The sequence below is a fragment of the Corvus kubaryi genome, unplaced genomic scaffold, assembly GCF_017639235.1.
Source record: "Corvus kubaryi isolate FWS band 111438036 unplaced genomic scaffold, C.kubaryi_AGA036_p1.0 138, whole genome shotgun sequence".
NCBI lineage: Eukaryota > Metazoa > Chordata > Aves > Passeriformes > Corvidae > Corvus > Corvus kubaryi.
Window position 1 is genome coordinate 11,998,582 of NW_024580672.1, and position 19,804 is coordinate 12,018,385.

General features: G+C 45.2%; 1 protein-coding gene across 2 annotated transcripts in view; it reads right to left on the bottom strand.

The window, feature by feature from the left end:
• Nucleotides 1-19,804, bottom strand: part of SH3PXD2A (SH3 and PX domains 2A) — a 210,114-nt gene that overhangs the window by 146,039 nt on the left and 44,271 nt on the right. For both annotated transcript variants that reach the window (XM_042019253.1, XM_042019252.1), the window contains exon 3: nucleotides 6,131-6,207. In XM_042019253.1, coding sequence (XP_041875187.1) covers nucleotides 6,131-6,207 — 77 coding nt within the window. The remainder of the gene's footprint in view (nucleotides 1-6,130; nucleotides 6,208-19,804) is intronic.

Sequence of the window (19,804 nt, forward strand, 5' to 3'; positions counted from 1 at the left end):
GGGGATGTGGAAACCAGAGGTAAATACACACAGCTACAAACAGCAAGCATCCAGGAACAGCAAGGAACTCGCACAGGAAAGGTGAGAGACAAAAAGTGCCAGCAAGCAGAATTCAGCCTTGCACAAGCATCAAGTACTATCAGTAATAGCATGTTTCCTTGCTTGGCATGCACAGGGGGATGTGCACCGCTCAGCCCTCACATATCCCTCAGGAGATAGGCTTTCATGTGTCATTCCAGCCTGTAATGATGTCTGTCTCTATATTACAGGTTACAGACAGTCTTGCAGAGCAGATGACTTGAAAGGCAGTTGAAAAGCAGTAACGTGAGGCAGGGCGTGAGCAGGCAGCCGTCGGTGCTGGGGATGGCCAGCCACACTCACAGCACCTGTGGAAAGCTGCTGCGTGCTGCATACAGCAATCGAAGCCAGCAGAGCACCAAGTGCAGGCAGGGGATCATTGCTTAAGGTTACATGAACTGGAAAAAACTGCTCTGTGGGGCTGTATCACAGCTCAAAGGCTTCATGGAATACATGGTATAAAACCCTGCAGGTACTCGTAACGATGCACTGAGTGCTGTGGGTTACATTTATGCAGAGATGTTTATAAAAAACTGATGCACAGATGTGTGTATGCAGAGATGCACAGCACATCTGTGTGTATATATGCACAGAATGGTATTCACCCCACTGAACTTTATGTGTCTTAAATGGGAGGCTGCTCACACTTGTCTAGCAACTTGTATCATCACTAGAGAAAGAGCAACATCTTCAGAGGATGCTTTGTCTACCCCCTGCCATGGGTGTCTGGAAGGGGTGAATCACTGATTGTCTCCACACAGCCTCTAGAGACACTTAGGATGCACAGCTTTTAAATCCCTAATATCCAGTGGGTTTATTCCCAGCTCTGCATAAAAATACACAGGGCCAGCTCACGATATTGCACAGTTAGGACTCCCTTACTCTTCCTCTAATTGTTTATCATTTTCATTAACATTAATCACTAGAGCCAGATGTTTGGGAATGGTCATGAGCCCAGCAAGGGGGCAGGTGCGACTAAAATAGATAATTTCTCAGAACAAAGAAATAAATTGTTTCATCTATACGAAAACACCTTCTGTTTGTCTGAGAGCCTCCAAGCTTGAACTAAAGCACTGAAGTGGTGGATGGCAAACACTGACAGTCAGGCAGAGAAGTGGATGAAGAGTGCATGGTGGTGATTCAGACTGGAGAAGAAGTGGGAATAAATAAAGAGCTGAGAGAAGGAGGAAAGACAGTGCAGTTTTGGAAGTAACTGGAACATGTAAGAGCTTCTTGCATAGAAGCACCACAGCACAATGGAATGCAAGACTCTGCTCCAGGTGCTGAGAGGAGTGCTGCAAATAATTAACTCTCATTACTGCAGCCAGTCTAAATACATCAGGATTCTGAAACATGGATTAAAAAATGACAGATCAAGTTTGAAAGTATTGCACTAACAACAGATAAATTTTGAAAGTATTTCAGTTAAACTCCCATTCTTGACCAGGACTACTATTCCATCTTCAATCAAATTAACTTAGTTGTACAATGGATAGAGAGAGAAATGTCTGTGTGCCTGTCTTGACAGGTTCAAGGATTAAACCTTGAAACAGAGGCAGGACTGAGAGACTAAGAGGGAGGCAATTATGTTTGTGAAGTACGGTCTCTCAAATAGTGAACATTAATAAAAGAATGACCAGTACTTCCTGGCACTGATGTGACTTGCTAATTGAATTTTTATTAAGGTGGTGTCCATTTGGGTACTCAAGCCTCACTACAGAAAAACCCCTAAGCTTCTACTTAAAGCCATATCCAGCTTTATGGGACAGCATGAAGGCATGTGACAAACCCGGGTTAGTGTTTATGACAATGGGACTTTACATCTTAAGGTCTTCCCTGCACAAAGATGCTTCCCTCAATTAGGATCAACACACAAAAATATGGAAGTCAGCAAATTCTGGCCTGAGTCTTCCCAGAGGGCTGTGAAGGACAGAGCGACAGTTTTGTGAACCACTGACCTGAAAGGTCCTTTTTGAAGACAGGATGGTACGTACTGGACAAACACACACCAGAGGTGTGTTTGAGAGATCAAAAGCTTCATAAATAAAATGCCCCTCGGGAAGGGAGGTCTATGAAGTTGCTCTTTCTTTCACACTGGCAAAAATTCCTAAACAAATTTAGAAAATCAGGCCAAATGAGCCCAGAAGACCTTAAATCACACTAAACTAAATCCAAGCCTACAGTTAAGAGGGAAATCATCCAGAGAGACTAATTCCAGTGGGCAGCACACATTTACTGGCAAAACACAGTTTGTTTGGTAACTCACTCAGGTTACTAGTAAGGACATCCAGACTCTGCACTTTCGTGTTTATAGATGAGAAAACCCCTGGAAATCTTCCTGTGTATCCCACTCCTCTCATTTTCATTGCAACTTTAAAGTTTCTTGCAGCCTTAGCAAAACCACTGGCCTGGTTACCTCTGTGATGGCATTTCTCTCTGCTGGTACAATGCATTGGGAATAACCCACACATGAGGGGTGCAGAGGACAAAGCTGTAGGGTCCAGTGTGATCATGCCCCTGACACAGAATATTCTGCAGAACTCCCCTTACTGCCTAGTATCCCCACAAACTCTCAGAGAGCCTCTGCCTGTTCCTGGCACAGAAACCACAAACACATAGCAGGAGTAAGACCTGCTTCTCAGCCATGCAAACTGCCACACTGCCAGACAGTCTGCAAAAACAAGACAACAGATGGTCAAACATTTGCATCCCCATTTGTGCTTTGGCTTTCCAGGACAGATGAAATGGATGGAGAACTCTGATCTTGCAAAAAAAAAAAATACCATGAACTTTGCATTTGAACCTGCCTCCCTCCTCTGCTGCCACACAGATTCCAGGGGACAGAGGTCTATTGTTTTGTTTATTTATTTTATTATCCCACATCACATGTACTCCACCAGCTTCACCCACATCATTCCAGCATAATTCTCTAATTTTTTCAAATTTGTCAGCCTATCCATTTGAAGAGTAACATAAGCTTTGAACTCTTATAGAAGCAAGACTGAACTTGTCAAAATTATGCTCTTGCTCTACAGTTCCATACAATTCTCTAAAGAGTCAAAATATCCACTGGAGAGAGGTAGAAAAGCAATAAACGGGTAACACTTCCCAAGAGGTGGGCATGATCCCACTCTCAAGTCATACACATGCACCAGTACCTGCTACAGAGTAGGAAACAGTATTTTACTAGAAAAAAAAGCAAGCACTTCTCTTAAAACACGAGTGGATTCACTGATCTCAGCACTAGAGCTACGCAAGTCACTCAGGTTGGTTCTGCAGCACAGCCGAATAGAGAGAGACCCTGTGTCTGGTTTAGGCTGGTAAAGTGAGGCTGTTCTGGTTCAGACTCACCACTTAACTTTCTGTTCCCAATTCACAGTTTCCTGTCATTCCTGGTTAACTTTGTATCAGGATGGAAAAGTTACAGTAAGGTTACACAGGTCATGTTCCCAGAAACCTTGTAAGTGGTGACCTTCAGCAAAGGTAGCAAGAAAGCATTTCTGAATTTTGAGTTTCTGCTAAGCCCCAGAGATGAAATCCTGTCCCCAAAGAAGGTCAGCAGCAGAACTACCACTGACTTTACGGTACCGTAAAGCTCTCCCTCCACATGCCATTTTCCTAAATTCTTTGTACTTTTCAGTGTACTGATGTTCAGTGCCTGATTTTCATATTATTTTCAGTCTTGTGGATTTTCATATCCTAGGCCAGGTTTGGAACAGTAGTAACACAGGACAATCATTCTCTGAATAAATGCAAATGGGATAAACCATAAATGTTCAAAAGAAAAGCCTATTCTCATAAAATGTGCAGGTTTAGATACGTTGGGAGGTATGAATTGCAAGTCTCAGGTCCCAGTTAATTTATACAGGTTGCCTACTGTGTGCTGTGGGATTTAAGAATGACTGGGTATGTTCTGTGCCAGACAATGGCGTGACCAGCTGCCATCTTCATTTACTCCCTGTAATTAGGAGGAAGATGTAGCAGAAGGCAAAGAAACTGGATCTGATGACAGGCAGGACATCATAAGTTACTTCTACACTGATTTTGAAGAGGGGGCACAAACTTGCCTATTATCCACACTGGAGACAAATTCATGTCTTGGAAAGGATTTAGAGTCAAATGCAGGGGATGGGAAAAAAAAGCTTGGCATTGCTTTATTTCCCAGCACTGACTGAAGAACTGACCTACTTACAGCCCAACTAAGGTACAACCACAGTCATACATGCTCCAATAAGATACATCCCTTGGGGATTGAAGAATTAGCCAGGGCCTGCTCTTCTTAAAGACATGACACCCCATGCAGAAAGACACTGTGGGGGATGTAGCCCCCTTGAACCACTCACAGACATGAGATGCAATTCCTGCTCATGCTTTTCAGTGACTATAACCCCTTCAATGCCACCCAGATTTAAACACCTTCTACTGTGGAGTGCAGAGGCAAATTAAATACAAATTACAGTAAACTGCAAAATTAAATATAAAGACACTGTATCAGTGTACTTGCCAGAAATCACTGGAATAATATTCTGGAGAAGTCACTACAGGTTTGTCATACTCAGTGCTGAGAACTACTGTGGCTGCTGCTGGAGACAGAAAGCGCTGGGCTGGGGGAAACTGGGCTAATCCAGCACTGCAGGGTCTATGTCCAGAAAAGCAGCATCTATCAGTACACAGAGAAGTAAACAGCTTGGCTTCAGGGACGTATCCAGCCACATCTGGGCAGCAGCAGCAGATCTGAACCAAAGTGAAACCATTCTATGATTCTATGACCTGAGCCAGACTTCTCCAAGAGAGAGAAGATGAAATGAGGAGAGCAGGAATCACAGCACCGCAGTGTCAACCAATGTGCCATCAGCCAATGCCAAAACACACCCCTTGGCCACGACCAGCGGAGCCCCAGCAGGCCTGGCTGGGTCAGGTCAGGTCTGTCTGGGCACGGACAATGGGTTCCCAGAGAATCAGCTGCCCCTGGTCACTGCTTTCCCCACCACGCATCTGCTGGGTGAACCCTGACACCAGTCAGCCCTCGCCGCTCCTGTCGCCGGCAGTTCCTGTCTGAAGGAGGGCGGCTGGGGACTCAGTGAGACCCTACATATTTCAGAAAGAGCCACTTGGCTGCCAGCAGGAAGACAGTACACTAATTGTCACACAAGAAAGCCTGATCTCATGAGACAAGACTTTAATCGCAGCTTCCTCACCCGGGGGGTGCAGATGGCATGGGTTTCACCACCACCACCACCCTCCAGCACGCCTCAGGCACTTTGGCAATCTGCTTCCAATTTTGGATGAGCAACTGTCTGACTGGAGAAGTTCTTGGGAATGCTTTTTTCCCCCCTCCACCTGCTCCTCTGGCTTTCTAAAAATGGAAAGAAAACCTCATGGGAAGTAAGAGAGGAAGTCTGGGGTTTAAATAATGTGCTGATGCACTCAATACCTCTACAAAAACTGAGAATCTTACTTGCTTAGAAATTACTTTTATTTTACTGACAGAGAATTAATTATGAAATCATAAATCTTAGGCTAGAAAGGAAAAATTAAGTGGCTTAATCTTCTCCTCAATAGAGCCATGCTTTTCTGCCCAGCAATAAATTTCCAGGCTTTCACTCATGAGGAGGAACACTCCTGGAAGACACTGGTCCACCCTCAGTGCTGCACCTGCCACTACTGTCCCTCATGTGGCACCAGGGGACAGAGAGGCAGGAAACAGACGAAAACACTATCTTAGTTGTGCCACTCTGCCTGCTCAACTCCTGAATCATCGAGGCTGATGTGGAATCAAAATCCACACTTAGGGCAGGTGAGACTTAGAGCCTTTACTGAATGAATGAGGCACCAAACCAGTACATAAAGTTTGCCAGGGAAAATGCTGCAAGGACCCTGGGAGCAAACAGTGGCCTGTTTCCACCTGCTCTATTAGTCTTGGTGGTATTTGGGAAGCACCATCCCTCCCTGTGACAGATGTCAGCACTACCCAGCAGGGAAATGCCAGTGCTGGTGGTGGCCCTGAGCCCCCCAGGCAGGAGGGCTGCCCTGCACTCCCCAGGGCCCTTACCCTGCAGTACTCGTCAATGGGCTTCAGCCTCTTCACTGCTACGTCTCGGACGTGGCTCCTCCGGAACAGGATCTTGCCTAAGGAGAGAACACATGAAAGGGGAGGGTTAGGGGCATCACCTGCCATGTGGGACAGCACAGCAGCACCAAGCAGGCAGGGCAGCAGACAGAGTTTCATCCCTGACTCCAACCATGGCTGTTGGCATGAAAGCTGGATGACTGCCACCACAGTCCTGCCTGTGTGCGCTGCTTGAAGGGCGCCCAGAAACTAATGGGGCAGAGGGGGGTTTCTAATTTCATCGTGTAGGTAACACAAAAGGTTTTGCTTCCCTTGCAGTGATGGCACTATCTTGGAATGGACTGACACTATGTTATGACTCGCTCCTAATTCAGGGTCACTTTGACATGTCCATGCTGGCTGTGCAGGAAGCATCGCTGGGCTCCATCTGCTCCCCACTCAGCTGCCTCCCACTGTGGATGCTCCTGCCCTTCCAGGCAGACAAACCACACACCCAGCTCACAAGCAAATACAAGACTGTTGGTGACAGAATCCTTATGAATCTACACAGAGAAACCAAATAACAGAAGAAAAATAAACAAACTTTTTTTTTCTGAAACTAAAAAAAAAATAATAACCTCCATTTCTTTACTGGATGACATTTCTGCAAGCAGTTAAGATTAAATAAACAACAGGGTTTTGTGTGAAACTGATTTTAACGAAGTTTATCAAAATAATCTAGGAGCTGAGTTTCCCCACACACAAGGATGTCATAGAGTTGGTATTTTTTTAGCTAGAAGGGATTATATCTTCATATCCTTTTTTGGTAGTTTTCTTCCCTTTTCCTTTTGCGCTGTATTTCTTTTAATATAATGAGACAAGAATAAATTGTATGTTCTCTTTGTGGCAGAAGAAAACAGTATCTGCCAGCATTATTTAGTCCATGAAATGTCTATGAAAAAACCCACAACATATATACCACACCCTGCTCTAAACTACTTCTGCCAACAGGCAAATATACTGATCCATAGATTGTGAGATAAGAAACTGGACTAAGAAATCAAATCAGATCCAAAATCTGAATATGTGGCTTTGACTTTGTCACGATTACACAATCTGAGAGGTTAATGAAATGGCAGCCTTTGACAGTCCAGTAGCAGAGTCTTGAAGTTCCCCCCAGATGCAGCTCCTTTTGGCTGCCTTTTCTTCCATAGCTGCTAATCTGGAAGGTGTTAAAGCCTTTTGTTTCAGACAGGAGAAAGTGGTTTATCTTTATCCCCAATTCTGGCAACAAAACAGTGTGTGCTGTGAGGTAAAGCCATTTCCTGGTGCCACCAGTTTATCTCTCTGGGTTCCCTGCGGTTATCTCATTACTGCGCTGGTGTTGAGCCATCCCTGTAGGATGTGATGCCTTGTGGTCACAGGGGAAATCTTCAATGGGTGTCCGAGACAGTCATCTCAGCTTGAGTAAGTTAGTCAAAAGCTGCTGGAGAAGGAAAGTGACACTTCTATCTCCCTGCACTGACCCACTCTGGACACACCAAAACATTCTTGCTTTCCTGTTTCTCTGTCTGGTAAATGGTGAGAATTACCTGCCTCGAGGATCATCACACTTTACTTGTACTGCATAACTACAGTAAGCTGCTTTTTTTGGGGGGAAAGAGGTGGGGGTAGCTATGGAGAAAGGAGTAGTTCCTTTCTCAGTGCTTCAGAAATGCTGGTGTGGGAGATCTTGGTATTTTTTTTGCAACTTTTATAAATATACTGCAAAGAGAAAACGACATTTTGGAAACATTCTCGCTTTCTGTCCTTCCTGTTTTCAGTTCAAGCCATGAGTCGAAAGTTGAATGGGTGACCATATAAAAACATAAAGGAACCAAAGACTTAAACACATGAAAGATCTCCTGTAAATGCAACTCAGCTTTTCTAAAAGTAATAATAAAGAATGTTATATTAAACAGAGTATGAAAAAGACCCCAGGATATGATGAATCTTAATTCAGTCCTTAAATGGAGATGGAAAATATCAGGATGACTGTGGTGTTAGGACAAAACAAAGCCCAGAAGGTGCTTCCATTTTTATCCCGTCAGCAAAAGGAAGATTTTCCTTCTACTATTGGAAGCTGGAAAAGGCTCAATGAGGCCAGTGGGGAAGATCTGTAGCTGCCCAGTCCAATATGGCATTCAAAGCTGAGATCTGGAGAGGGCTGGGTATTTTAGAGCACCATGGAGTTGCAGTCAACAAGGAAAAAGAAAGAAGAAAAACAAGGACACTCTGCAAACACATCCAGTTCTGATGGGTAGCAAGGAGGGACCCCCTCAAAATTCTGGAGATCCTCAGACAGAGAAGTCTCATTGACAGAGCCACTGAAGTACCTCTAAGAAGGAACGGCTTCCCAAATGCCCAGCTTCTTCCCTTGTCTGGGAAGATAGACCATGCTGACAGAAGCTCAGTCAAAGCCACCACAACCAACCAGCAGGAACCACTGCAGACCCAGTGCGAGTTACTACTGCTTTCTCCAGTTCCCTCTTTTCTCCTGGTCTTCCTCTGAAAGCAAGGAAGGTCCCACAGGACTGGAAAAGGAAGGGAATGTGAGAGGCCCATGTTGTACACTCTCTACCTATTCCAAGTGAGTGCAGACCCCATCAATGGAAAGCCTAGCCTAACAAGGGAGGTAGGGTCACCATCAATCCAGAGAAGGCAGAGAGCTGGGCAGCAGGAACACATCAGACAGCAAGGAACCCTCTGGACGGCACTGGAAGGGAGCATTTCACCCAGCACCAACATCAAGTGGGGAAGTTCCAGAGTGGCTGGTAAATGCAGAACAGCCCAGGCAATTTCCTTGTGAGGGTGGAGTAGTGGTTTATGTGCCACTTGGCTTTTCCTCTGGGAAAAGCCCCACCTCTAAGGAAAGGATCTATTCTGTGGGAGTACGTAGCGTGCTGCTTCCTCTCTCCTGAATTTTACTGCAGCTCTTTTAAGCCTCCTCAGGCACTACAGCCCCGTTTTACAAAAGGATGAGTGGCTTTTAACCATGCTGCAGCCCAGCTAGGAAATGAACAGGAAGTCTGTCTCAATTCAGATGGGAAGTCATAGGTTACATGAAATGATGCTGCCTCATGCAAATATTTCATTCACTGATGTGCCAGGCTTGGACAGGGCCAAGGGAGGTCTGGCACATGATAGGAAGGGCTCTGAGGACAGCAGCACTTGGAAAGACAGACGTGGGAAAGACACAGGGCTCCAGCCCTGCTGCTAATGCAGGATAACAGTATTTATTTTTATCGTTTTTTCTTTAAAGAAAATATTATTCCTAGGAAATTAATATGGATAAGAGGCAAAGTATCAGGTTTAACATAGTAGAGGACATCTTAAGTCATCCCTTCATCTCTGCGTGTATATATATACGTAGTCTTTAATTTCACGACCACACACCTCTTCTCTCACAAGACCTAAATTTCCTCCTGTATACACAGTGGGTGCACAAAGTGGGAGTAATAAAGCTATGCAGGAGACTGTCTATCTGGCAGCTGCTGATTCTGCAAGCTTAAATGTATCCTCAGAATATCACTTTATTCCTGTATCACCTCATACTTGGAGTATCACAGACTTTTAACAAGTGCCACAAGGCCCAAGAACAAACCAGTTTAAATACATCTGAACACTCTGGTGCTCCCATTAGCCCACAGCCTGTGTTGAGCACACCAGAAGGGTCCACGATCTAATGCTTTGTAATAGTCACAGATGTGGTTTGTATAGGGAAGAAGCCCAGCTCCTAGGGGGCTTGGTGACACTGGGGAGCATGGTCTCAAGGCAGGACAGCACCAGGCACCACCAGGCAAAGAAACACTGCAAGTCCCTGTGGGGATGCCTAGCAGGAGAATCCTGTCTTTCCTCTTCAAGAAAGCAGGACACAGCCCCTACAACCACAGCAGATGCCAGCTGTCAGCAGCCACTGCCCTTGACTGGTGATTTGTAAGGCTCCCAAACAAATCTCCTGATCACACCTTTCACCACCAAGGAGAGGTGCTGCATATCTAGGCCCTGAGACCTTCTAAAGATGCCTTTGTGATCTTCCCACCACTGTGCCAGTGGCTCAGTCCCGAGCTGCCAGCTCTGCTGCTCCTTTGGAGCCAGGCAGTGAGCGGCAGCTGCTGCAGGGGCAACAAGGAGGCAGGGAAATTGTTTTTAGCTCCTTTCCAAATCTGACAGAGAACAGATTCACCTCTTGGTCTTACTCTCTGATTGCTGAGCTTGAGTCTCATTTCCAGGTATGTCTGGGTGATGGATTGGCCTAAGGACACCAATTGTTTGATGCAAACAGCCTCTGCCAGAGACTAAGAAGATACCAAACCCACTATCAAAGGGATTATGGACAAATGCATACTGACATTTAATCATGAATTCCAAGCACCATCACCACACTTCAGAATGCAGTAAGTGAAGCAAGCCATATGATAAATACTCTACAGTGGACAGCCTGAAGACTAATGGGAGCATTAAAAGTACTCTAATGTCTCATCCAATTTACGTTTAAAAGAGACATGTGCTGCCTTTGACTACAGAAGCTCCAGCTGTGGCGGTTCTGTCAGTTCTGTCTCTCAGGAGCAAGAAAGAGCTCCTGCTTCTGCCTCTTCATGTTGTTCTTGTTACTGTGCTGTTGATTCTCTGCCTTTTTTACCTGAAAACTGGGAGGTACCAAGTCTGTATGTATTGCCAAGCAATATGTACAACCTCAGATCAACTTCTCAGAGGTACTTGGGAGATGAGGTCAGACTCTTTTTGCAATTACACTGCACCAGCTGCATCAGTAAACAAAAATAAAGAATTTAGCCCTCATACAGTTACAGGTTCTCCTTTTGAGCTAAGCAGCTTCTTCCAGTGTAACTAAAACTATTTTGCTGTTCAAGTATTTTTATGAAGGCTTCTAATTCTCACACATGGCTGTTTGAATTATTTTTATACACCAAATAAGCACAGGCCTGCAATCAAATATGACATAAATTGCCCTCAGCCCATTTAAGCTGTGACATCCACCTCAGGGTCCTGCCAAAACTTTCGGGCACCTAACACACAGTCTATCCCCCAAACGGAGCATTTAAACATGCACTGCCACCTTGAAGTGTAAAACAGACACATCAACAGCACAACACTATGGAATAGAACAAAAAACTATTTTTCTCATGGAAGTATGTGTGATTGTCAATCAGATGGCAATCTGATAGCAGCCAGAAGGGAGGTGTGTTCCTTACAAAATAATATCTTACTTTTAAATGGGGATTCCAGTTTCCATGGATTGTTTCACCCATTATTTCCTGGAGTCAGAAAGTCAGTGCCAGAGTCCTAACACTGATGGCATTTGCTCCTGACAAAGAAAGGGGAGGGAAATGATTCATAGTGTTTCCACCAGTGGGAGGGGGAAGGACTTTTTTAATAAGTTAGAAACTCGTGACAGAGTCAGAACTGTTGGCTGCACTTGTCTTGCCAAACAGCCTCAGCTGATAAAGGCCTTTGCTAATCAGCAGGAATTACTATGGAAGGTGACAAGAGGTGATGGAGACAGATGGGGCAGCCAGGAAAGCCACACAAGCAAAAACTATATTGCCCTGAGATGTGGGGGATGGTGGGGATAGTGTCTTCCTGCCCTTGGATCCTGTTTTTGATGTGCATAAGCTGCAATATTAAAGAAAATCACTGAGAAGCAATAAAGCATGGGAAGTAACATGGCTTGTATAAGAATAGCACCAGGAAGAGAAATCTTGCTCCATTAGAAGTGATAAGCAGAATATGCCCTTATGTGAGTAACTACAAAGGGAAACCAAAGACAGGCAAGTGGCGAGGCTCCATTCCCTTCCAAAGAGCTCCTACCTCTGAACCTGGCTGTTTTGCAGTGTCTGGAGGGGTGGCCATTATCCTCCAGGGACAACAGCATCGGCTCTAGAGCTTTGCTAGGACACACTTTGGGAATTCAAGCATCAGGCAATTCAAGCTGGAAGGAGAAAAGCCACGAGCACCAATACTGAAATTCAGAAGTGACAGATGGGGGCCATGGGGTCCAAATCTCAAGCTCTGTTTGTACAGTGTTTTGCATAAGCCAAGAACTACTTCATATTGCTCTATGTCCTGCTGCTATGACCCAAAAAACCTCCTATAATCTCCTGTAATCCCCCTCCTCAGATGCCCAGCTTGAAGTCTCCCACATCTCCAAAGCAAGGCAGGAATCAACGTGTAGGTAAATTATACAGAGTTTGGTCTGAATTGGGCAGACAGAAGTTGTACAAAATTATTCTTTCAATTTTCTCACTGTGGGGCAGCTCCCTGCACATTGGTCTGTGAGCACCAGCAAACCCAGAGATCCATCACCTCACTTAAAACAACTTTACCACCAGAGTACAGCGAAGTGAAGCAACTACCCCACACAAGAGGATCTCAGTATGAGCACAAGTCTCCAGAACCCTTAAAACTGAACTTCCCAGTCTGTGAGTGGTTGTAAAATGTTGGAAGTGTTGATTCAGTGGGTCAGGCCTTCAATTTCTGCAGTGAAATCAGTGCCTTCTCAAACTACACAGCTCAGCTTCTCCGAGTGAAAGTGAACTCGTGTAATTGCTGGATGCAAGTGCTACATTATCCTGCAAACAACCAAGGGCTCTTAATTGCAGAAAGCAGTCAGTGTGTCTGAGGGCAGAGGGAGGAGGGTGTTTACACCTGCAGCCAGCAACACCACCAGCTGGCACACCCTCACCCGAAGGAACCAACGTGATGATAATTCCGAGCCCACAGAGATAAAGAGCCAAAAGAGGGTCAGGTTTTCAAAACACCTGGGAAACAATGCCTTAGGAAACAGCAGGGCTTCCTCACACAGAGGACGCAGGAGTGTACTGCTCTTTGCATAATCTTAGCTACGCTGGAAGCAAAAGGCACAGAAAACCAGGAGAGCCTATGCAGATCCAAAGTATCATCCTTATCTATGCATGCTTCTCCCCTAAGATAAGAATCACTCATTTCATTTTGTTGAACATCCTCCAAAAAGATCCATTTCCAAATATCCAGGACCAAGTCATTTAATGTGCAAAAACAATGAGACTTAAATAATGATCAAAATATCTAGACCCTACACCAAACTGACCAGAGAAACATCAACCACTACATCTCACTGCTGAAACACTTGGTTTTCCTCCTGGCGCCACTGTCCTGTCTTCACCAAGGTAGTTAGTGGCTCCTAACCTGTGATTTCCAAATCAGTAGTGCTCCATAGTCTGCAGAGCTATGTTCCAGCATACCTTTCACTCCCTGGGCAGTGTTGGAATGATGTAGATCACTGTACATTGGCCCAACAAGTTTGGGAAGCAGCAGTTCCTGTGGGTATTATGCATTTGCTGGTGAAACTGGTTGTTTCATCTGAGCTACTTGAGTGCCTGACCCCTGAGAAGGAAAAGGCAAGAGCCTCTCAAATGCCTTTGTGCCACATTAACCATAAAAAATACTCCTCCTAAAGGGCAAGACCATGCCCCCATAGCTACACTCATAAAACTCTTCTGCTCTTTCCAAACGCACATCAAGTACCATCTTGTTCACTGGCATCTGGTAAAGTCACCAGGAGTCTTCCCACTGACACTTGGTGGTATGGACCCTCAGGAAAGGACCATATGGTCCCACCTCAATCTTTTGAAGCAGGAGCCTTAAGGAACAGAGCCTATTAAAACATTTGTGCCGTCTCATGAGACCTGTAATTCATGCAGGAGTTGGCGTGACACTAAGCCTGAGACACCACCTCAGAGGCCCTGGGCCAGCACCAGTCTTGCCGACAAGGAACCTTTGGGCTACATCCACTGGGACAGGAGAACCTGCAGCAGGGTCACTGCAGGGAGATGGATGTGCACCACACCCTTGCCAAACTACACTGGAAAAGCACACCAAGGTCCCAGCCACATCCTCTGGTGTGATGGGCAGTAACACTGCTTGGGAGACTCCACCCTTAAGCTGGTTGGGAACGGGAGCTGTGAATAATATCTGCACTCATACCACGTAGATCAAAGTTATTACAGGGAGGCTGGTCATGCAAGAACGCGGTGCTGCAGCGTGTATTCTTACAGGAACATTGCAGATGGAAATTGAGGGGTAGGGATGCAAAGGTGGCTTCAAAAGGTCACAAAATGAGCACACACTAATGAAAGCCATAAAGCCAGTCCCTAGACCCCTCTGCTGATCAAGTGCAGAATGAAAATACATCTACCTTGCTATCTAGGGCCAGAGAAATCTTCCTGTTCATTTATTCTAATTGAAAACAAATTTTAAATTTCTGCCACAAAAGAGACAGAACTCTCTTCAGTGGAAGACCTTGATTAAGTCAGCTGTCAGGTTACACATGTCCCATATTGTAGGAAGTGAAATTCAGCAGCCAGGTTGGCAGGGACAGTGCTCCACAGAGCAGCTGTGGTATTTGGAAGGCACCAATTAGCACAGAAATTAAACAAACAAACAACATGGCAGCAAACAAACTAGGTGTCTGTGCTTGTCAGAGGCTGGAACTCAACAGTTTGGATATCAGAGAGCTGTAGTAAGAAATGAAATCCCCTGTGCTTAGCAAAACAGAGCACTGTTCTTGTTTCCTAAATCAAAGTACTCTCCTGGAATCCTCCAAGTGAAACTGCTGACTAGTTTTAAGCTGAATTTTCACTAGAAGACAGTACAGAAGGTACAGAAGGTACAGAAGAAGCTGCTGAACGACAACCAGACCAAAACTGGCTGGCCTCTAAGTCAGGAAGCTCATCTACAGACCAAGACACCATCTCAAGCCACAAACATCATCCTCTGGTTCCAGACACATCTCTTCAATATGTCCTACTTTATGTGTTATTAAGACCATCTCTGGTAGGGATTTCCTCTCTGCTGCTCTGACCCCTGATAAAGCTACTGCTGTTTCAAAGGCTAACAAGCATGCACTTCAAAGCAGGGATGACCAGTTTCTGTGCTTCAGAAGAAGGGAGATAGGGCATTATTTCCAGCACATGTTGGGACTCTTGCTGGTGCAGTCACCTTCACACCAATCTGTGCCAACTTCAAAGCCAGACCTGCACTCCTTGCCCCGCCTCCTCTGAGCCCACACTGCAGTAACCCAGCTGAGACTTGTGACCACAGGTATTGATTGGATCTGGCTGAGATGGAGATGATTTAGCAGCAGAGCACGGTGCTGTGCTTTGTACCTGTAGCTAGAAAGGTGTTGATAACACCCCAGTGTTTTGGCTACTCCAGAAGCAGCACTCACACAGCCTCACCGCTGGCTCTCTAACACTGCCATCACCACCACCAGAAGGCTGGGATGGGCAAAATCTTGGGAGGGGACATAGACAGGACAGCTGACCCAAACTGACAAAAGGGATATTCCAAACTACATGATATCTTCTCAGTACTAAGAGCTGAGAGAAAGGAGGAGAAAGGAGGGGCATTCATTATTTATGACACTTGTCTTCCAGAGCAACCATTATACATAATGAAGCTTCACTTCCAGGGAAGTGGCTAGGCATTGCCTGCTGATGGGAAGTAGAGAATAAATCTTTTGTTTTCCTTTGCTTCCACATGTGACCTTTGCTTTCACTTTATCAAACTTCCTTTATCTTGACCCACAAGTTGTTTTTTCCCATCTTATTTCCCCCCTGCCTGTCCTGCTGAGGAGGAGAGTGATACAGCAGCTTGATGGGCACCTGATGTCCAGCCAAGGTCAACCCATAACATCACATTGCCTGATGAAACAGCCTTTGGGTCAGGTCTGTGGCCAGGCCACCCAGTAGCACTTCCTCTCTAATTCTTGACCATGAAGCCACCCCTATGGCCCCTTCCCAGAGGATGGATGAAGGGTAACCCACTCCTGTGGCAGGCAGTGGACACGATGGCCCATGCGGGCACAAGCAGCCTGCACCAACATGAGCCAGTTTCTGGTCACTCGGCTTCCTAGGGACAGCAAAGCTCACTGAGACTGCTCCACCTTGGCTGCACGACTCCAAGCGCTCACACCAGCACTTATCATGGCTCAGCCGATGCACAGGAAGAGGGGAAATGATTTTATAATTACTTATCTGATAACCAGCCTCCTTCACACCCAGCTCCTCTGTGTGTGAGCACGGCAGCCGCTTCCAGCTCAGGCCACTTAATGCAAACTACACTCAAGTGTGACTTGGCACCAGCAGTGCCTGCTGCTGCCAGAAGACGGTGGAGGACAATCTGAAAAATTCCTCTCAGTTCCTTCATGTGCAAGTAAATGCAGTGTTAATGCTGCAAGAGGACAGAGCTGCTGCGCCCTGGATCTCAGGATGCTGAGCATCTCCAGCTTTCCAGGGCCGCCTTCTCCTGGGTTCAGCAAGGTGCTTATGTGTGACCAGAGGAAACAGCACTGTCAGATGTCAACAGCTTTGCCCACTGCAGAATAAAAAGCCTCTTTCAGAGATTAATGCTCTGAGCAATTACTTACCCCATGAAAGGAAAAGTGTCTTCAGCCAAGGTGACACCAGGACCCTGGGACCATGCACACTTTTGTTTCCCTTTCACAGTTAATATGGGCTTTTCATTTCCCAGGGAGAAGAAAAAAAGGTGGACTGGAAACTACTGTTTTGCTATTTTTTTATTTTAATAAGGATCACTGGGCCAGCAGCATAAAAACATGAACACAACCCCAACTTTATTGCTGAATTAAAGAAAAAACACTAACATGAATAGGCACAGAAATCTGAATTAGGAATGTGAGCTGGTAATTACTCTTTTGGGCCCTGATTAATTGCATTTGAAGCCACAGAGACACTGAGCCGCCAAACGGGACTAACTGCTAACAAAATCCACCCCACAAACAAACCTGTCTTTCTCTCCCTGTGCCACCACACAGGAGTGGCAGCTCCCCAAATGCCGTCTGCCTTTGTGTCCTGGTGTGCAGTGCTGTTCAGGTCTGGACAGAGATACAAAGTCACACTATTGGGTACCTCAGATAACCCCTCTGAGGTGGTCCAGCCTGCAGACTTGTGGTCTCCCAGCAGAAGGTCAGGAATGGACAGATGCCATCTCCTCCACCTCTAGATGGAGGATCACTATCTGTGTGTTTAGCTGCAGCAATTCAAGAATGCAGCTCCACTAGTCGTTGCATTTGGTTGGGTCAAAGATCTCTGTAACCCAACTCCCTGTCTGCAAGAGTGGACAGTAAAAGATGGGCAAGAAATTCAAGAACAGGATACATGTAATGAGAGTCTTCTTGTGATACACACTTTCTATTCCTGCACAGCAGAGCTTAGACATATAGGGAATTAGGAAATAACTTTCAGCAACCAATGTTGGCTTCATCCTACAGAAACTGCTCTAGCACATTTTTGAACCCACAGATTTGTGGTCCCTATAGAGTCCTCTGGAAATGAATTTCATAATTTAATCACACAGTTTGTGATTTCATCCTTCCTTTTGTTCACTTTAAGCTTGCTTTTCAGATTTCACAGGCTGCACCTGGGTTTTGCATTCTGAGAAATAAAATTAATCATGTTTTCCTCACTCTCTCAAATTTTTGGTGATATCACAAACTTCTACTCTATCCCAACCATCACCTTGTTCAAGACTGAAGACTTTTAGTCTATTTATTCCTGTCCTACAAAAGCCAATTCACCTCTGTAATCATCTCTATCATCCTTCTCAGCACCTTACTTTATTACGTACACTTTCTGCAAGGCAACACTAGACCTGCATACGGTATTTGCAATGTGGGGAAATCTTGGATTTCCACAGCTGAAGCTCTGTGTTTTGTTCCCCATTCTTTGCCTAATTCTTTTCAACACCACCTTTGGCTTTCTGACTGCTGCTGACTGTTGAGCTGCAGTTTTCATGGAAACACCCACAGAGCTACTGAAATCTTCCTAGATTGCAACGGTTCTTCTCCCCCTCTGCCCTCTCCACTGCTTTGTGCTTACCACCACCAAACTGCCTTTTTACCCGGTATAGTACAAGATCCTCCTCCAGCGTTTTTCAGTCAGCTCCAAATTTGAGTACCCTAAGTGAATTTCACGATCAGCCAAGTTACTTATATCACTAGCACCTCCTAGACCAGATCATTCAAGAATCCCTGCTGGTAAATCCATGTATCTTTTCAGACAGGAAGTTCTTAAGTCTTCATCCCCAGAAGATGCATTGTTTTAAAATGTAGGCTCATTGACACCTGTTAGCTTTCAATCCCCTATTTTAAAAACTTTTCTCTAACACTTTTATTTCAAATGTCAGAAACCAAGGATTGTTGTTAATGTCCTCAAATGCCAAAGCATCAATCCTTAAATGAAAGCTCCAACCTGGCAGAAAATAAGCTTACAGCCTATGTCAGTCATACATCAAATAAGACGAAAGGCTGTTAATACAATTATCTTCTTATTGCTATTTTGGGAGGCACCGTAGGTTTTGATGGATCTGGAAGTAATTGGATCTCTTAAGCCATAATTTACGAGCACGTCTGTCTTGAACAATTTTCCACATGGGAAATTAATCACATTCTGCCTAATGGGAGGAAAAATATCCCTTTGCAGTTTGAATTGGATTTGCCATGGTCAATTGGATGTGGGATTCCTCTTTATCCCTACTCACAATCTGAGGTGTAGTGTTGCCATCCAAGATTAACTATGCTAGATTCCACAGATGAAGGTATTTCACTGATGGGTGATACTTTTATGCAATGCCTATAGTGACATAAGTCAAATATACCAGCATGGCACAGCCACAGAATGGGATTGTGACAGGTGTCAGGAATTGTAGATAATTATTGCAGAAACTACCTCCCAGTAAATTTCAGTGGCAGCTGCTGTACAGTCCACACATATTTTGGTGTTAGTCCTGTGAAAAATAAATAATTGGGCCAGATTTAGGAAGCAGGCGGTACATCTCCCTTCACCAGCAGACCAACACAGATCACTTGGACCCAGCTGAGCTGAAATGGCTCATCTGCCACTCAGGACTCTACTCAGAGATTCAGCTCAAACCACCATGGACCTGCGTTCCGATTTCAATGTGAGGAACAAGTTTCCAAGTCACACAACTTCCTAAAAGAGTCATGGTCCTGGGACGGGTACCTGTATCTCAGGTACAGCAGAAGTGAATTTAGTTGAGGCAATGGATTGCTTACTTGAAATCACAACACCAGAAGCTCCACTTGGTAGAGAAATGCAAGACTTCTCAGCAGAGTCATTGCCCATCCAAAGACACAACCCTGGGCATGAGGTCCTGGGACATGTGACTGGATGCTGAAAGTCACTAAATGCTGGAGCAGTGCTGCAGCTCTGAATGACACAGGACAAGGTATCAATGGCAGCTCAAGGACTCACAGGTCTCATGTACCATGTAGACATTTATTCCTGACAGTGAACTTCTGCAAGACACCACAAGGAATTGAATTGAAGGTTCCTCATGTGCCAGGCTAATGACTTGTCGGGAGGCTGGCTATTCTTTGTACCTCCACTGGCAGTCAAGAATGAACTGTCCAGAAACTGGGGCTGGCCTTCCCTAAAGCTTTTACTGAAATCATTTGCCAAACTTCAGGTTTAGATTTTAATCCCTTCCTGTGTCATCATCAAAAACCCATTGTGCAGAGCAGATGTCCTGGTGCCGATTCATCTCTGCTGCACATCTGAGAGACACACTTCTTGGAAAATCCCAACTTGTTTATGGTTC